This window comes from Pseudorasbora parva, chromosome 9 (assembly GCF_024679245.1).
Source record: "Pseudorasbora parva isolate DD20220531a chromosome 9, ASM2467924v1, whole genome shotgun sequence".
NCBI lineage: Eukaryota > Metazoa > Chordata > Actinopteri > Cypriniformes > Gobionidae > Pseudorasbora > Pseudorasbora parva.
Window position 1 is genome coordinate 40,833,209 of NC_090180.1, and position 21,062 is coordinate 40,854,270.

Sequence of the window (21,062 nt, forward strand, 5' to 3'; positions counted from 1 at the left end):
TCCATTTATCACACGCTAAGTCAAACTAACATTTACTCTCACTTCAAAGCCGCTTCATGTGATTGGAAAGACCTGGCCAAAGTGAACCCAGGTCACTCTTTTTTGAAATGCGTTTAAACGTGACACTCCATTAAAATACTGGCATTATACTGTCTGCCAGTGTGTTTATTTTGAAGATGTTAAAGATTGGTTTGCTTTAAGGGCAAAATGTGATTGCTTAACCAAATTGTGGTGATGGCTTTGGCTATGTTTGAAATGGAATACTAGTGAACTACTAACTTTGTGCAGCATTTATGTTGCCTGCTATTTATTTTCCAAAACTTGAAACCATAGGAAATATGCAACGGTAGTATGGTGAATTGTTAGTGCATTGCATGTTTTATTTGAGTGGCATAGAAATCTGGAAATAAACAGTGACTCTTTTTGCAGTTCAATCAATTTGTTTCAAAATCATGGCTGATATTACTTCCTGGTCATTTGTCAGAGTATAAATAAAAGGTCAAGTTGAGTGCGTTGCATTGTGGCGTCTTATAGAAAATAGCATTTCCGGTTCTCCTTCTGTAGCAGTGGTATCTAAAAGTAGACCAAATGGCGAGGGATATGCTAGTAGGCTAATTAGTTCTATTCTCATGCAGGAAACTTTTACCGATTACCTTGCAAATGTTTAATTTGACAAAAAATAGCTTCCACTGCATACAACTTTTAATTTAAAATGCATTGATTTATGTTTTTGAAACAAAGTATTGTATTCATTATATAGGAAAAGCTGAATGTTCAGCATCATTACTCCAGTGTTAAGTGTCACATCCTTCAGAAGTCATTGTAAAATGCTAATTTAATGCTCAAGAAGCAGTTCTTATTAATATCAATGTTGAAAACAGTTGTGCTGCTTAATTATTATGTGATATATATATACACTGACCTTAAACTTTTGAGCGATAATGCACATCATAAAGTATTTTTGTAGTTTTTCTAATCAGGCACTGAATGGATTCTTTCAGCCTGTAGAATTGCTTTTGGTATTCCAAATTCTGTGGGGGATAGAATCCTGCAATAAACGATGGAAAAGGCTTGGAGATTGTTTCTGGCAGGCCATTTCTGTTTTCCTCTGCTGCTGTGTGTAAATCTCCACTGTTTTCTTTACACTAAGCAATGAGTTTGAAAGAAAACAGTGAGACTGAAACCCACAGGACTACCATCCTGATAACAGACTCTATTACCCACAATCCCCTGCTTGTATTATCTCCTAGTTTTGTTATCTCCTGATTAAGTTGTATTCGGTTCTGTCAAAATAATGCACAACATTTTTTCGCCTCTCATTTTTGTATTCTCCTTCCAAAGATCATAAACTGTAGACTTCTCTGCTCTCTGCAAATGTGTGTGTGTGATGTTATTAGAGGAATTATAGCAATGGTTTGATTTTCACTGGGATACTTTCCCAAACGGATTGCGGTTGGCATGCTGTCCCATCATTTGTGCTGTCCAAGAGGGCATGCTGAGTGTGTAGTGTGTGTGTGTGTGTCTGCTTTCTGAGATCAGGTTTTAGAGGTCTGTCGAGACACTGTAGGTGCTGACAGCGCTGGCTGCCCTCATGCATGTCTGAAAGAGTTCTATTGACCAGCACTGTAAGACGGGGATGAGGGGGGAGAGAGAGCGTAAATCGAGAAGTTTTTAAAAGAGGACTGGGGTGTCTTTTGACATCTCTGTGGTCTTAGTGTGTGTGTGGTTTTAAATCCCTTAAGATCAGGTGTCATACACATGTACCAGGTGATGCTGGGCTTTGATACCAGTTGAACTTGGGCAATGATGTGTATGTGCATGTGTCTTGCATGCAATGCACACTCCTTTCATTGTCTTTTTCAATTCTGGACTGTCAGTGCTGGTTATACAATTAGAGAGCACAACCTTCCTCTATTGTTCCTTTTCTTTCCTTTTTCGGTTGTAATAGGTCTTGCATATTTATTCTGGCCAAGATCATGCCCACTTAGACAGGAAGGCGCCGTATGACTGATAGGTAAAGTGACCAACAATGCACTATGCATTTTTCACGTGACGTTTAGAGGAGGGTAAATCTGGAATCGAATATAACCTTAAGACCCAAAGAGTAATATATACTGTAGGTGTGATCAAGGATATCACGTTTACTTGCCACTAAATCTGTGTTCACCCCGCAGTAGGATTCAGCTGTCAGTTCTGAAGCCTCAAGATTCATCTCATGTGCATCGCATGCGTCAGCTCATAAAAAATAAATTGGTAACACTTTATTTTACAGTGTCTCTGTTATACATTTGGTTACTATAGTAATAACAATTATGCATAGTAACATGCAACTAACACTAAACCAAACCTTAACCCTTACCGTAATTACATAGTAAGTAGTTCATTACTTAATTATTATAATTACTATTACTTATTAATTGTATAATTACACTGTAACAATGACACCTTAAAGTGTAACCTAATTTTTATACCTCTACCTCTATTACTACTACACTGTAAAAAAGTGTTTGTTTAACTTAAAAAAGTAAGTAACCTTAAGTAAGTAACTCAAAATAGTTTACGACATAAAAATATTTTAACCACAAATGAGATAAATCATGAAAATAGCACAATTTGGCTTCTTTCACTGCATCATCACAAATAAAACACACACAATTATCCAATATGCTTACATAATCATTTAATAATCTTTTAATAAAGGTTGTCAATTCTCAAAAATATTTATTGTATTAACTCAATTATTTTATTTCAATGAACTCAAAAGTTTAAGGCAACCAGGTAACTCATAAAAAAAGTGGTTTACAGTGTTATAACAATTGTAATATTTATATATTTTTATAATAATTAATAATGGAAGTTTTGCTGAAGGGTCACGTGACAGCGAAGTTTCATCTCACAGTTACATTTTTTTTTTAAACTTAAAAAACGAATATAACTGTTTCAATGTATTTTTGATAAAAGACAAATGCAGTCTTTGTGAGCTAAAAAAAAAAAAAAAAAAAACACTACTCGGCCAAAAAAAGCAAGTTTAGATTCAAATCGGCAAATGATTAAGAGAGCATGATTGGATCATTATTGCAGTGATTATTATGCTTCTAGCATTTTATATGTTTGGCAACCGTTCTTCTAGCCCTAATTGATGGAGTGTGTAACTTTTCAGTTCTTAAACAAACATGTAGGAAGACACATCGTGGCCATATTCCAGGATGACAATGTCAAGATTCATCAGGCTCAAACTGTGAAAGAATGGTTGGGAGGGAGCTTGAAGAATTATTTTCACACATGAATGGGCACCTCTGAGTCCAGACCTTAAGTTCATTGAAAGTCTTTTGGATGTTTTTGAGTAGTCTTAACTTAGGGTGCATTCACTATAGGCGATCTGAACTGTCCCAGAGCGCTTTCGACCCCCAAAGTCTGGTTCATTTGACTAGTGTGATTGCTCCATACTGGGTCCGGGTGCGGTTTGTTTAGCCATCCCTGGCCGGCTTGAAAGAGGAGGGCCAGAGCACAGTTCAGTTTAGCTTGAGTGTGGTACGCAGAAGTGCTGGAGCACGGAACAGCTGTGCGCTATGTGTCACCATTACGACAGCAAACACCAAACTATTACTATTTGGATACACTCTCCAATTAATTAAGGTATACTTAGGTTTATAACAGGTCTGATTCTCACTTCATTGCCGAACAGGAATAGTTTGCGGGTAAAGATGCAAAATCATTCATCAAAATCAGCTGCCTTAATACATTTCAGTCAATAAATGTGGGACAATTGCGCTCAGGCATGGTACAAGACAACCGTGCCCAATGTTGGGTACACCTTTATTAGTCCTTGACTCTTGCATTTTCATCCTGGAATATGTTCATGCTGTGTCTTTTTACATTGTTTAAGAAATAAAAAGCTACACACTTCATCAATTAGGGTTAGAAGGACTGTTGCCAAACATATGACATACTAGAAGCATAATCATCACTGCAATAATGATCCAATCATCGACCCCTAAGCATATGCCTATTTAAATCCAAACATCAATCTTGTTTTTTTTTTGTGTGTGTGTGTTTTTTTGGCTGGGCAGTCTATATATGTTTATATATTCCTTGCTAAAAATGGGAAACTTTTAAGAGCTTGAAATCTCAGGGTTGTGAACACATTATCATTTGTCTCTGCTCCTGACTTTCTCTCATCTCTTGCTCTCAGTAATTTTGTGTTTTTAACTTTTAACATCTTGAAAGTCTTCCTCTCCCCTCTTCCAGTGATTTTATCCACATTTGGAGGGTTTTCATAGTGATTATTGTATATTTCAACAGGTTTAAGGTCCATTAATAATTTTACTGCTGAACGGAACGTCAGGATTTACACCGCAATGTTATTTCCCAACTGGAGATGGAAAGGGATTGTAATCGTGAGGTCAGAGTTCACCTGAGGTGTTGTGATGTCTCTAGAAGCAGACAGTCTTTCCGTGACTCATAAGTGCTGTCCCTAAAAGTGGCTGCTGACAACTGAGCACATATCAGACAAAAACGAGAAAAATGTTATAACTCATTATCCGCCGTCCCAAGCAGTTAATGTGCTGCTCTACCTTATTTCCTCCGAGGTTTAACTGAGGGCTCTAATTACAGACTTACACAGGAATTTTAATAGTAGCTTGTGCTTTTTAGATAATGGAAACAAGGCCCCTGGGATTAGAAAAGATTTCCAAAGCCCAGAGCACAGACAGCGATGAGAGAGGGGTCAGTAAAGTCCCCCCCCCCATTTACCTAATTGCTTTATTTCTGTTTGCTTTTTATTCTCATTGTGGTATGAACCTAGCCATATGCACCATAAATTAAATTAAATTAAATTAAATTAAATTAAATTAAATTAAATTAAATTAAATTAAATTAAATTAAATTAAATTAAATTTTTAATTTATTTTAATTTCATTTTTATTAAATCTTATTATTTAGCAGTGTTTTAATTTTTTTAATTTGACCTTCTGTAAAAAAGCAAAAGCAAAAAAAAGCAAAGCAAATATCACAAAATAACAGAACCATAGACTGTAAAAAAAGGTCAGTTCTGAAGCGTAAAGTAGAGACGAGCTGGATGGCAACGCGTCATCGCACGTCATGCCCGGATAACAGAAAATGGGCAAAGAGGCGGGACATGGGCGGAGCTTAGGTGACGCAATGTTTAACAGACAGCGGATAAATGGCTATCCACCTGTCACTCAGTGACCACGCCCTTAAAAAAATGCAGAACTTTAAGGCTTTATATAATGTAAATGAATGAGTTATACAAAAATCACCCCCCAGTTGTCATGAAGGGCAAAATTAGCCGTATAGACCAAAACCACAATTTTTACCAGGCTGTTAACATGTTTTTTTCTGCTGTAAAGTTTTTTAAAAACATTTTTAGCATTTTAACATGGGGCGCAATGAGATTCTGCTGCCTTCTGGAGCCTGCCCCTAGTGGCCAGTTGATGAATTGCAGTTTAAGTCACTTCCGTATTGGCTTCAAGAGAAACTACGTGAGGTTGCCGCTTGAACAGAATGCATATAAGTAAAATAAGTATAACCCCTATAAGTGTTATATACTACTTTATACAGGGCCTGAAAAACAATGCGTTTCAGGCCCTATTTTTTACCCTATTCATAAAAAGTGCCTTATCACTCTGTCCATCTAGCCTGATAAGCCAGACTCACATCAAGATGTTTGGTCTGGAAACTCACCATTGACAGGGCTCAATCCGAGGGGCGGGATAACGGTCGTCTTTCAAACTCCCTCTGCACACGATAGCGGAGCTTGTTGATATATTAAACATTCGCTGTATCCGGTCGGCAAAACTCCGAACACATCTTCCCTTTTTAAGAATGACTTCAGTGCTGTTCTTTGTTCTTTTCTCAGAGAAAAGCTTAACTCCAAGTCTTCTAGAGTCGCGGTCAAAGCTGATTCAAAAGACCGCCGTTCGCCAGCATCTGTGTTTACTAGAAGCACGCAAACGCAACTCTGCCATCATTAAGTTTAAGCCCCGCCCTGGACTCTATACACAATTTGATTGGCCTGAACAGAATTTGGTTTTTACAGCTCAGAAGGGTATTGAGAGTTGATAGATGACACTCGCGGCAGATTAGATTTGTTGCCGCTAGGAGGGTGCGTCTAGATTTCTAGGCTACTATCCCTCCACTGATTCGTCTTTCCGATGAGTGAAAAGTGAGGAATCAATTACCTCACCAAGTTTGTAACCCTCAGCAGAGCATTTTTTTTTCCATTCTGACCCAGAGAATGACTGTAGTGAAAGATTATTATTTGAATCTTTTTCTTGTTTCTTTTCATTCAATCCCCTTGCTGAAAGTGCAGTATTCGTCTCTTGGTACCATATAATCATTCCTGCGAACACAAATTCACGCATACAGGAAATTATTATGTGCATTGATGCACTAGGAATTTATGGACTTAGGGTCCATTTGATATGAGTAATTAGGGGGAAATGAGAATCTGTCTAGAAATGTTTGGATTATAAACACAGGAGGAGATATTTTAGGAATTTTTGAATTTAAACATTCAGTTGTTTTTGAGTTTGGGCCAGAGGAGTTTAATATTGGAACAGCTAAATGGACTTTGAAAGGTGGTGGTTTTGGGAATCAGGAGGAAAGAGGAATCCGACCAGCTCTGATCCCTTTTGATCCATCTCTTCACTGACAACTAGATGATAAACATGACTTTTATATAAATGCACTCATTTTTAATATGTGATATTAATCCAGTGCTGTGACAGATACTAAGTTTTACACTTCACTTCACTTTTACCCCAAGACAATGGATAACTTATTTCTAGAAACTGGATATAAGATGTTATAACAGAAGCATGACCTTTAAAAGAATTCCTTTTTTTGCTCATGAAAGTTTTTGGTTCATAAAGTTCTGTCTGATTTGGTTTCCCAGTGCATCTTCTTTCAAAATGTTGTTTACATTGATGTTTTGGAGAGGCAGTGACATTAGAGGCTGGCTACATCCGTTTGCTGGGAAACCAGATTGCAAATCATGTGTGAGTGATTATGAAAAACAGCAGAGAAACTCAAATATGCTCGTAAACAGAATATTTACAGTTTTGAGTGAAATATGGAGGAAAGAAAAGGAGATCTGAGAGGATAGGAGAGAGACGATAGGAAAGTGAGTGTAACAGTCGCTGAGTCAGCCAGTCTAGGGTCAAATCCTCCTTGTGTTATAGAATCTTTTTGAGAGAGAGCGAGAGAGAGAGCGAGAGAGAGAGCGAGAGAGAGAGCGAGAGAGAGAGCGAGAGAGAGAGCGAGAGAGAGAGCGAGAGAGAGAGAGAGAGAGAGAGAGAGAGAGAGAGAGAGAGAGAGAGAGAGGATGATTTAAATCTAGGAAGCTCTATGAAGTGACGCATATGTGTCCAGACCACAAACTTGGCTGAAACAGAGCGAAGAGAGAGAGATAGAAAACGTATAGGAAACGAATAAAGCCACGCACAGCTTTAAAACTTTCATTGTGACAGACAATGTGTGTGTTGTTTGTTCATTTGGTGGTTGTAAATTCCACTTACGGCTTCCAATTAGAACTTCCAGCAATCTTCAAATGCAAAACATAAAATGTTGGATGTGCCACAATTTGAGCCCTGCTGCTGATTTCTGTCTCTCCTTCTTTTTCTGAGGGTGTTGTGGGTTAGTAGTTAATGATCTGGGCTGGTAACTGAAATTGTTGTAGAATAAAATCCAGATGATGCATGGAAAAAATACTGTAGAATGTATTAATTGGGCCATATTATTAAAGAACAGCTTTTTGGGTGTTGCTGATGATCTGCTGGTGCTTATCGTCAATGTGTTCTGGTTGGTTTTGCTGAGGTGAGGATTTCTCTCCTCACCTCAGCCTATGAATGCCACCTAAAAGGGAAGGTTTAAAGGACAACTCTGGTGATAAATGAACCTAGGGGTAATTAACACATAGTTACTGAGTAGATCGTTCTCTGGGATGCGTTTTTATGTGTAACAACAACGACTCATGAGTTTAATGTCTCGGGGAATAATTAACTCAAAAGGGATTTAATATTCAATATTCATGAATTTATGAATATAATTTGCCAGTTGTTCATTACGTATTAAAATTTTCCGATAGGGAAAATTGTTTAATTAAATACAAGTAACCCTTTATGAAATTGCCTGAAATTATCCTACTAAGTTTGTCCTGCAAATTAGTTATAGACTTTTCAAATCAACTCTCAAATAAAGGGATTACTGCTTTACGAGCGCATAAGAAACATTAACTTTACTGATCAGGATAAGTTCAATATTTCAAATGGTCATACAGTTTACTTTACTAACATAGTAGCATAAGCAGTTAGGTAACGTTTAGATCGCAAGTTTCATTGACTTTGTGTATGTGGCAGAATAACAGATTCAACTCATTAAATGTCTTTCGGAGGTTTAATAAACACAGACTAAACATAACACTACAATTCACACAGAAAGTACATACTAAATATGCAACAAGAGAGTAGAAGTATAGATATTAACGAAAGAATACATAAAAGAGAATAATGAATAGACTGAAGTTAGAGAGAGATAAAAGAGAGAGAGAGAGAGACAAAGAGAGTGAGAGAGAGAGACAAAGAGAGTGGGGGAGGGTAAGAAACAGCTTTCCTTCCGTTCAACCAAATACGACCTTCACGGAGTTAATTTATCCCAACGGGAGAATAACACACCCTCTTTACAGCAGTAAGAAATAGAATACTTGCATTCTTTTTGGTTTCGTTTTGGCTTCTCGCTTGTGTGCATGTGTGTCTGCGTGTCCGGCGGTCCGGCGGTCCGGCGGTCCTTTCCGAGGTTGGGAGGGAAGCGGCTGTTTGCTTTAGCGATGCTTCGTGTTCTTGAAGATCGGATTGTAGAAGAGAAGATTTTTGGAAGAGATGAGGCCTGCTTGGAGGGCCTGCATTGGTGGCCTGGCTTGAGTGCCAGCCCCCCCCCCCCCACAGGGAGAGAGAGGAGAAGTGAACAGAGCGGAGTAAGAGAACAAGAAGAGGGGGGAAGAGCTTGTCTTCACTGGTCTTTTAAGGTCTGGAAATAGTCCCACCCTCCAGGGTTAGACTTAACCAATGAGAGTGTTGGGATTTCCCGGCGGGAAATTCCTCAGCAGAATTTATAGCTCTTTGTTTGAAGGTTCGACTCAGTGGGTCTCTGAGTCTTCATACTATAATTAATGCAACAAACACACACTGCATTTTCTGAATAAGTGATATACATGGAAGTGTAAGTCGTGAAGTGAGCATTAATTTGATAGGAGACATGACATATATGAGGTTATCTGAACTAGTAATTTGTTAAGACAAAGATAAAAATATGCAAAATACCATACAGAATAAACATTTTACAAGACAGTTATGTGTTTACATATAATGTCCTGGGGTGCATGTTCATTTATAGATGGTTTGTCTATAATTTGAGGCAAAAGCTCTGTGTCTTTGTGTCTGAAACTTCATGTGGCCAAATTCCTTTCGGGGCCATAAAAACCCTTATCAGATGGTTTCCAGGGTGACTGAAGAATCTCCCTCTGCTGTGTTGGGGGAAGGTCTGCTAGTGAGCACAACTTCCAAAACATATTTGTTAAATGTAACTGGCGATTGTGTGTTTGATTCGCCTGAGTCGCTACATATGAAAATCAAATGTAAAGAGTTTTATCTCTAAAATTAGATTAGCTTATAACGCTAGTTAATTGCTAGTTAATACCACTAACAACGCTCAAAATAACCTCACACTAACACGGTAGCATAATGAGGGTCCCTACATGCAAACCGAAGCATTGAGAACTTTGTACGTGTACAAACAATTTAATAAGAAGATACTTTATAAAGACAGTCCATTACGCGTATACAGACAGCAACCATCTTGTAAAAAGTCTCGACGAGTCGAGCCACGAACGCTGTGCTAAGTAAGCTGGTCGATAAGAATTAAGTTTGTGAAATCTAATTACAAGGACATTTTTATTTGTATTTATTTATTTTCTCTGTTGCTTTCAGTGCTTTCTTCCGAATCACAATGGACCATATCAGATTCCAAGTCACAGTTCATCACTTAGCACAGCGTTCGTGGCTCGACTCGTCAATACTTTTTTCCAAGATGGCTGCTGTCTGTATACGCCTAATGGACTGTTTTTATAAAGTATCTTCTTATTAAACTGTTTGTACACTTACAAAGTTCTCAATGCTTCAGTTTGCATGTAGGAACCCTCATTATGCTACCATGTTAGTGTGAGGCAATTTTGAGCATTGTTAGTGGTATTAACTAGTGATTTAAAGGGTTACTTCAGCGATTAGCATATGGCTTTGTATCAGTAGAAACCCTGAAGTATATTCAAATGATTGTGCTCACCCGCACATGGGGGATGGGAGGTCACACTCAGAGCTCAGCTGGCAGCTACAGGCACTCATTTAGATGGAGCTATGTTGAGCAATGTAAGTCTTTTAACTTCTCAAATTAATTTCTATGAAAGTTAAGCTTGCAAAGGCATGAATTGAAATGCACCAGACTGAACTTGCGTTGTGAATGTATGCCGCGAGTGTAGTCGCGTTTACTTCAGCTCTCATCACAAGAGCTCATCAGCTCATGTATCTGACTCCTGCAGTTAGTGCTCAGTGCTGTGATACTCGCGCGGTGACTCATTATATTGAACAGACACGTTCAGTTTTTAATTGTAGTGTCTTCTCCAACTCAAGTTGGTGGCTTTGGGAGTGGCCTCACAGGGCAGCGAAGCATTCTGGGAATTGCAGTCTTTCATCCCCGTTACACAAAAATACATTTTCTGTCTTTTCTCAGTCTAGAAGGAACAAATTCAAAAATTATTTCACATTTCTACTACATTGATGACCCATTTTAAAAACAGATTCATCTTCCCAGCGCTGAAGTACCCCTTTAATTTTACTTACTCTGTGCTACATACACTAGCGTTATAAGCAAATCTGTTTTTAGAGATAAAACTCTTTACATTTGATTTTCATGAAAACGCATCCCTCAGAACGATCTACTCGGTAACCATGTGTTAATTACCCCTAGGTTCATTTTTCACCAGAGTTGGCCTTTAAGTCTTTCAAGTATTTTAATATAGGGACATTCTCAGAATTGTGCCGATGCTGTACGGCACCTGTAATCAAGTCAGTAGTTTGAACGCAATGTAAGTCGCTTTGGATAAAATGTAAATGTAGTTTCTGAAACTATGAAAAGGGTAGAATGCATGCCGAGATGCAGAGTTCACATATAGATCACAGACACACATCATTAATCAGCTGATTGTGTATGTGTGAGTATCAGCGTGGCAACAATGAAGCCAAACAAAGCAGCCAGAGAATCACAGTTCAAACACACACTCCAAGCCAGACCAACATGAAAAACAACCCGCTAACTAAACAGTGGAACTGGCTTCCCCTCCCATGCTGGCACAGCCACAGGCCTCATTCTGAACACTGTTTAATTCAACACCACGGAGATGTGCTGTGATGTTATTCAGACAGCGCTGGCAATTGAAAAGTCATTTCTGCATTTCCTCTTTAAAATGTGCAAGAGAGCGTTTAGTTGTGTTTTTAAAATGTAAATACAGTTTTAATGTATCAATGATATTCTAATTAGGTAATAATGTTCTATCTATCGATCGATCAGGCATAACATTGCCCTAAAGTCCTAATATTGTGTTGGTCCCCCTTTTGTTGCCAAAACAGCCCTGACCCTTTGAGGCATGGACTCCACTAGACTCATGAATTTGTGCTGTGGTATTTGGCACTCAGATGTTAGCAGCAGATCCTTTAAGTCCTGTAAATTGTGATGTGGGGCTTCCGTGGATCGAACTTGTTTGTTCAGCACATCTCACAGATGCTCGATTGGATTGAGATCTGGGGAATTTGGAGGCCAAGTCAACACCTCAAACTCGTTGTTGTGCTTCTCAAACCATTCGTGAACCACTTTTGCTTCGTGGCAGGGCGCATTATCCTGCTGAAAGAGGCCACAGCCACCAGAGAATACCGTTTCCATGAAAGTGTGTACATGTTTTGCAACAATGCTTAAGTAGGTGGTACGTGTCAAAGTAACATCCACATGGATGGCAGGACCCATGGTTCCCCAGCAGAACATTGCCCCAAAGCATCACACTGCCTCCACCGGCTTGCCTTCTTCCCATAGTGCATCCTGGGTACATGTGTTCCCCAGGTAAGCCCTGTGAAAAAGTAATTCATCAGAATGTTGACTGTTGGCTTTTTCGCCGTGTACATGGGTCGGCATGGGTACCCTGACCTATGCAGCCCCAAACTGCAATGCACTGTGTATTCAGACTATCAGAAACAGCATTAACTTCTTGAGCAATTTGAGCTACAATAGTTGGTCTGTTTGATCAGACCACATGGGCCAGTCTTTGTTCCCCATGTGAATAAGTGAGCCTTGGCCACCCATGACCCTGTCCCCGGTTCACCACTGTTCCTTCCTTGGACAACTTTTGATAGATACTGACCACTGCAGATGGGCAACATTCTACAAGAGCTGCAGTTTTGGAGATGCTCTGTTCTAGTCATCTAGATGTTAGTCTTTCTAACATTCTAGCTATGTATCCTGAACACTATGTATGTCCATATGTTTTTTTCTTTCTCTGTCTATCATTATATCTTTAGATAGACCAGTTTATACACATGACATAGTCCAGGTAAACACTCCCAGTTTTCTTATTCATCAGGTCTGTTGTTACCTGTGCTAGAGATCGAAAACTTGGGCTCAGAATTAGAACCATAATAAGTTGAGCCTATTACCACGAACAACTGAATTTGGGCAAAAGAGCATTGAGAAAGTTACGCTGCCTCTGGAGCGGATTGTTCCATGAACAAACTTCATCACACACCAACACCACACCATGGAACTCAATACTCCCCCAGAGAGAGACTTAAACAAACATGACGATTGAAGGAAAAGTCTGTCTTAAAAACAGACAGTCCTCTGAAAGATATATTCGTTTTTGGAGCGGTCGGAACATATAGAGATCACATGCCTTAAATTGGCCTTGCTCATTGCACACTGTAGTAAAACTGCAGCCAAATGTCCCACCAACCACTAATACACAGTCAGCCTGTAACTCAAGGCCAGACACTCACAGCTCCCGCATGTGTCTTCCTCTGAGACTCATGGGATAAAGCACCGTTCAGACCCCATCTAATCACACCCAGAATGTTTCACACAGTGGCATTTCACAGATATTACAAGACGGACAGGTGCACACATACTCACCAGACAAGAGCAAAACATCTGCTTTCAACAGTAGGTAATTGAGTAACAGTTGACCAGTGGAATGACCCATTGTGCTTGGGTGTCGCTGAGGTCAGTTCTGCCTCTCTCTCTCTCTCTCTCTCTCTCTCTCTCTCTCTCTCTCTCTCTCTCTCTCTCTCTCTCTCTCTCTCTCTCTCTCTCTCTCTCTCTCTCTCTCTCTCTCTCTCTCTCTCTCTCTCTCTCTCTCTCTCTCTCTCTCTCTCCTCTCTCTCTCTCTCTCTCTCTCTCTCTCTCTCTCTCATCCAATTGTGTCATGCCAATTTTCACATGCTTTTAAATCTCATTAAAAGACTAGCTTTCACTGTAATGTGGCATTATGGGAAGTGGAGAGCCATTATGCTAGATGAATACTTGTTTAAAATATTGTTTTATCCCAAGGAGCAGAACAAATTATTATAATAATGTTGATATAATAATAAGGAACAAAATTATATATTTTTTTATTTGCGTAAATTATACTCCATAGGCCCCGTTTATACCGCACAAAATTCAGTCAATTGTGGTGAACCGAAATGCATTGCTGGTGAACTAATATGAATTTCCTTCAACCCGTTCTGGTTGAATTTGTCAAGGTGAGGACCTCTCTCCTTCTTTTTTAATGAGGTGAGGGTGAAAAAAGTTATCAAAATAATTACAGTTTCACATAACCTGTAAAGTTTAAAACCTTTAATATTGGAAGATTGATAGATGAATTAAAGGGGACATATTAGGCAAAATTCACTTTTATAAGATGTTTGACCAGCTAAAAATGGTAAAATCCACCCCAATTTTTTTTAATAATCCCCATAAATCATTATCAATCTCTAATAAACAGGCTGTTCCAGATCCCCCCCCCCCCCCACACTTCTGTGTAAGAGTAGAGAAACCACCACCATAACTGTCGATGACACATAACAACTAACGCTACATAAATGTATCCAATAACTATTTAGAAACATCCAGGTGCCGTCTAAAAGGTGCAACCTCTTCCCAAGTCTCTTCATCTGAGTCCAACACTGGTTCAAACATGCAAGGCTGCACTCCACAACTGGTTATTTTTGACATTTTGGCTGTGAGATTTTTTGATGTTGTTGACGTTGTATCTGAAACTTAAACTGTATAGGAGCAGCTGGATGGGGAAGGGGATCCGCAGCTCATTTGCATTTAAAGGTACACACAAAAACAGCTAGTTTTTGCTCACACCCAAATAGGGAGCAAATTTGACAAGTTATAATCAATGATCTGGGGGGTATTTTGAGCTGAAACTTCAGACACATTTTGGGGACACGAGAGATTTATATTACATCTTGTGAAAAGGGGCATATGTCCCCTTTAACAGTGAAAGAATGCTTACATGCCTGTCAATCATCCGCTGTGTTAAAAAAAAAAAGGGCTTTCAGAAAAATAGCAGTTACAGTAAAAATGCATTTTTGATCACCCCTGAATTTAGATGAAATGAACAAGTCTCGGAACATTTTGGATCTCATTTACATTTGTATTTAGCAGCATTATCCCATTTCAAATGATTCACTGACACAAATGTTACAGGTTCATAGGTAAATGTAGAGAGCAATAAATAACCAACAGAGGTTCCAAGAACTGGGAGACCAGGAAAGTGTCGTTGGGTTCATTCAGGACCGAGACGTTTTGATTTTACCAATAGAAAGTCTGTCATGATTTGAAAAGAAGATTTTGGGGTTATTGAATTTAATTTTTTTTAATGTTTTTATTTTTTATTTTAAATGTTTTATTAACCTACAATTAGCAAAGCACAGAAAAAAATTCCCAGACTTTCTGAACGGAAACTAATTTGATACCGGACATAAGCGGAAACTTCATCTGGATATAAAAGAAATAACTTGTAACTGTCTGAATCTGAGATTTTTAGGACATTTAAAATAAGTTTCTTTACTCCCTTTATTTATTTTTTAAAGAAATATGCTTTATCAGAATTGCAGATGTTTTCTAACCTGAACTAAATATAACTGTGACTAGGATGCAGGAACTACCCATGCAACTTGATCAAATGTGTGACGGTTCAAGGATAACCGTTGTATATTTGAGATCTCGGCCCAAAATCCACCGCTGGGTTTATTTATGGGGAAACGATGGTTCCCATGCTGTTCGTCAAAAAGGAGAAGGAAAAATATTTACAATAGACGGTAAATCAATAAACTACACAGAATGCAACAAAATCAAAACACAAATATTTTCCCAGCACTCCCACATTTTTTGGCTGATACCCATAATGCCTCATTCTCTTAGACTTTTACAAGTAAAGGAAAGACATTGATTCGGTTTATGATTATTCATTAAAGCTGATATTTAACACATATCAGAATTTAATCATGTTTGCACAAAGCCTAAAGTAAATTAAATGTACTGAAATTAGATATCTTAACTATACTGTAGTTTAATAAATATTTTAAATTTCCTCTTCCCTGGTATGATGTCTAAAAAGACTGATTCTTATAGACTCTGCGTGTGTTTTTAGAGGTGTGTTGTGCATTTCGAATTGTGCTATAAAAATCATATATAACTAACTTGCAGTGAACTGATTGATTTAAAGACACTTAGAATATCATTTTTAGTTTCCAGTCTTTAGGAAGAAGCTAAATAATAAAGTTTGCAGAGCACATGGAGTTAAGTTTCATTCTTGGGTCTGGTTTCTTTGCATTCAGTGGTAAAGGCCAATCTCAAGCTTAATAATCACATCATTTTTCTTTTGTGACAATTTTCTTCAAGTAAACCCTTTTTGTCAGTGCACCTTGTTATTTATTCAGGTTGTAAAGCAAGTGACAGAACGAAGACTGTCTCTTTTCTGTCCTCCAGACTCGTGCCCGAGCTCCCAGAACAATGACAAATGATGCAGGAGATAAAGATTTATTAATGCCAAATAAAATTGTCATTATTAAAAGTGACTGATAGGAGAGGGCAGAAACTGAGGGTAATCATTTGGATTGCTGTAGTCGAGTCTTCTTGACTAATGGACTGGTGACGTCTGCCGGAGCTTTTAGTGGGATGAAACGCCATTGATTAAATGTGTGTGTAAGAACGAGGAATAGACAGAGGTGAAGGAGGTGTAGATATAAAAGCAAATGCAGATTGAGATCCTGTGTGTTACAGCAATAGTTTCTAATGAGGTGAACTGGTTTACACACACACACACACACACACACACACACACACACACACACACACACACACACACACACACACACACACACACACACACACGCGCGTCGTGTTTCCATGTTTTATGGGGATTTTCCATAGGCGTAATGGATTTCATACCGTACAAACTGTACATCCTATCCCCCTACACTGCCCCATCCCCTAAACCTACCCATCACAGGAAACATTCTGCATTTTTACTTTCTCAAAAAAAACTCCTCCTGTGCGATTTAAAAGATGTTTTCCTCATGGGGACCTAAAAATGTCCTCATAACGTAGAGATTACCAGGCCACACACACACACACACACACACACACACACACACACACACACACACACACACACACACACACACACACACACACACACACACACACACACACACACACACACACACACACACACTTTTGTTTTTTCATCATGGTTGGGACTTTCCATTGGCTTTCATTGTTATTGTACTGAGCTAATTGTATTTTCTGTCCCCTAACCCTACACACAACCCTCTCATAATCCTTTCTGCATTTTTAGATTTTCATTAAGACTTTATTTAGTTTGTTTATTAAGCTGTTTTCCTCTTAGAGACCGTTGGCTGCTTCCCATCATGTAACTGATTTCAGGTTTTACTGAGCTTATATATGAGGACATTTGATCCCCATAATAGTCAAAACCAGAGCCAGACACACACACACTCTGTCTCTGTCTTTCTGCCTAATTCATTCATTCATTGCTTTAATGCGATCTGTTACCGTCTACTTTTCCATTAGAGTTTCATTTATCACTAAGACAAACACGCTTACATCATCTGTTCTGTCTTCCCGAAGGAACAGAATGAATCACACTCATCTCTGTTCCTCTATCTGTCTCTGTTTTTCAGGTGGATAAGGTATGCGGTCACTCTTCAAACGTGTCCTCAAGTACAGTAGGGGCGTTTCCTCCGACTTCAGTCACACCTCCACCTGCCAACATCTCACAGGCCGTTCCAGGAGCCGATAAGATCGGCATGTTGGCGCACCTTCACAGGTTAGACCTAAGACTTATTTTTTTTTTACTTGTCAATTTCCTCTGATATTCACTATTGTCAATTGTAATACATTTGTTTCTCATTCTAATTAGTATTGTACAGTAACACTGAGTCTATAAATTATAAACTACCGCCAATATTTATATTACATTATTATATTTACATTTATTCCAATAGTATCACAAGTTAATACATTGTGCATCTAGAATATATACTGCTCTGTTCGGCCCATGATTTCTTTCTGTGAGAAATAAGAAACATGTCATATAGTTTGTGTAAATATGTATGTATAGCCACACGCTTTGGTCAAACGGACACATTCAGCAAATGTCTCTAAAGACCTTGATTAAAAATATGCCACTGGACATTTAACTAAATGTCTTCAGACCCAGATCTTCAAGGCCCACACATTACAGATACCCATCATTAAGTGGTAGGTTGGCAAGGACAGTGCTGTAACTGGCACTGAGACTGTTGCCTGCAGGAACATAGAGATAAATGGATTAAAGTTTTTTTCCAGAGTGCAGGAGTCAGTGGAGGAGAGGACAGCAAACACTCATCACCGTACGAATGACATCATCTCTGCACCAAGAGTCATGGAAATGCTCTGACTAGCAAGCCAGGAATTATAAATTAAACATTTTAAATTATTTTCAATGGGTAGCTTGAGTGCTCCATCATTAAGACAGGTCAGAGGTCAAAACGCAATGTTAAATTTAAGATAACTAAATATGTTACATCCAAGTTGAACCTAGCCTGGTTAAAACCAGACCATTCTTAGTAGTAACTGAGTTATGGTGTGGCAAACTTAATAGACAAATCATTTCCAAAGGGGCATCACCAGCCGTGCTACGTCTTTAAAATTTGAACACATTGTTTTCAATGAGTGTACACACACCGGCGGTGGCATTCGGCGCCTGTCCGCGGTGACTCAAGAAGTTGTTTAAAATCCTACCGCGCCACAGAGCTCCATTTCAAGGTTTTATATTAAATTTATATAATATTTCCCTCAACTTGTCACTGTACATACTGATATCCCCCTGTGCTACAAGATACAGCCATCATGCAGCTCTTCTGTCAGAAGTCGATTCAAAATTGAGAATTGAGCTTGTGTGTATATAATGTGCGTGTTTTGTGAGATACCTGAGACGCGGCGCTGAGCTTGGTGTCCTGTGTGCGACCCCCTAAAGACCCATTAGTGTAGCCCCCAAAGGGGCAAGCTGGTGTGTCAGACTTTTGCCGAATATTGTCGGTAAGACAGCGATAACATCTTTTATAGATATGAAGGCTTCGAGTGTTGTTCTTTGCTCGGGTTTTAACAAAAAGGAAAAGTTTAAATAGCTTAAAACAGATGCAAAAGCTGATTCGAACAAGTGGTGTTCTATGGCAGCATCCATCTAGTGTACAAAATCTGCTTCACCGTCGCTGCGCTGTCGTCATCGCGTAAAGCCCGCCCCAACATTTCTGATTGGTGCCACGATTTCGACGGATTAGAAATGGGTTTGAATGAGCTCTTTGCCAGACTACTTGCATAGCATATCTAAATTTGCCGACAGTTGTCTGGGTTTTCCCAGGCTATGCTGAACCTCCAATGATATGCACAATGGACCTCAACAGCAGAGATCTGGAAGTATAAATGGATTTTAAAAAAACGTAATCAATAATGTATAAAATTTTTGAGCTCTGAGGTTAAATGCATTTTTCATTTACCAATTTTTTTTTATTACCCTCAGTTCGTTCCCATTATCAACTCATATGTGACCCTGGACCACAAAACTAGTCATAAGTCACGTTACCATATTATTAGTTATATGCAGTGCTAAGGACTTAATTTGGACAACTTTAAAAGCTATTTTCTCAATATTTAGATTTTTTTTTTGCACCCTCAAATTCCAGATTTTCAAATAGGCTATCTTGGCCAAATATTATCCTCTCCTAATAAACTATATTCACTTATCTATCACTTGCAGTGGGTTATCATATCTGAATTTAAGCTCCTGTGGCTTCCTCAGCACTTGATACCTTGACAAACTAACTACATTGTTGAGGGCAGGTCAAAGTAGACTCTGTTTGCAGCCAGCCAATTAAGTCTGGTATTATGCACATATTATTACATTGTTATGTAGGTATGTTACAGGACGTAACACTGGAATGGCTGACGACTTGTTACAGCATTTTAGAATCTGTTCTTTCTTCAAATAGTTATTCCTCCCCTCAAACACAGAAGAGCCAGTCTAGTGGCATTTGTGTAACTTTGAGTTGCATTGGGACCATAACTCAGACATCTTTAGGTTACAGCACCATTTACATTTATGCATTTGGCAGACGTTTTTTTTTTTAAATCCAAAGCGACTTACATTGCATTCAAGGTACACCTTGTTACATTATTGTCAGTCCTTGCTTTCCCTGGGAATCGAACCCATGACCTTGGCTTTGCTAGCGCCACACTCGACTGGTTGAGCTACAGGAAAGCATAGATAACCATAGATAAACATCAGAAGATCCGAAGCGCTCATCGGTTTGATGGGTTTTATGCTACAAAAATGGTAAAACGATGTGCCTGGGGTACTTGTAACACTGATTCCAGGTATCCTGAGATGATTTTCTGGTTGTCATACTCTCATTAAGTTACGATTAAAGTTAGTGAGGCATTGCTACGTACACACTTAAACAGCTAAATAGACTAGTCTACATTTCAGTGGCTCTGGTTAAATGTAAAGTAATTTAATCTTATCCTGTAGTATATGAATGGTGTTGATCTGGTAACACTTACTTCCAAATTAATCTTGTTATCCAGCTTATTTATTGTCCTTATGTGTCCAAAAACATCTTTGGACAAGGTTTTTACACTAACAACTGTCATTGTAAGACAGTTAGCAATTGTTTGTTTGTCTGAGTTAGCAACAGTAACTGGGGGGGGGGGGGGGGGGGGGGCTTACCGATAGCAGGTCAGTTACACACTGCATAAATATTGTATAATATTGTATAATATTTAAAAAAAAAATTAATAGGGGCACTTTAAAGCAACTGATTTGATTTCATAATTTGCAGTGCTTGTTTTTAATTTCCTCAAAATGTTAAATGCGCATTTTTTGTTATCTCAGAGCTTGGTTTTAACCCTTGACAGTTTTCTGAAATGTCAATTGAGAAATTGAGTGGGTAAAAAGTACTTCCAGGATCTAAGTTGCTTGTCGCTGTTGAGTTTTATTGCTAGTGTGATGTAACCCATCTTCCAGGTTCTAGCTTGCATGTGCATGAGTGGTTTTTAATTTTCTCCATGGTCATGATTTTTCTCTCCCTCTCTCACCATCATCCCCTCCCCCTGTTTTGTTGCCCTTTGGTTTCTTCCATCTCTCTGTCCTTCCCTCCAAACTGCTTGCCTCATCCTCCTCTGGACTGTTCCATTATCTTGTACTGGGGGGGTTGACCGTTCTCAGTTCACTCCCTCTGAAAACCTCCAAGAGCGATAGAGGTAGAACTCTGAAAAAGGTTGCACGGTAAGCATGGATGCATTTACTAAAATTGCATTTATTTCTGATTAGCATATCTTCCATTAAAATGTGTGTTTATGTTCTTACCTTGGATAATTTAGGTTAGCTCCGCCTC

The 21,062-nt window shown here is 38.8% G+C and overlaps 1 protein-coding gene across 2 annotated transcripts in view; it reads left to right on the plus strand.

Moving 5' to 3' along the window:
- Positions 1–21,062, plus strand: part of gpc5c (glypican 5c) — a 185,368-nt gene that overhangs the window by 52,033 nt on the left and 112,273 nt on the right. The window contains exons 4-5 of one of the 2 annotated variants that reach the window (XM_067452659.1): positions 17,310–17,455; positions 20,894–20,953. In XM_067452659.1, the coding sequence (XP_067308760.1) occupies positions 17,310–17,455; positions 20,894–20,953 (206 nt within the window). The remainder of the gene's footprint in view (positions 1–17,309; positions 17,456–20,893; positions 20,954–21,062) is intronic. The other variant, XM_067452660.1, reaches the window with a different exon arrangement.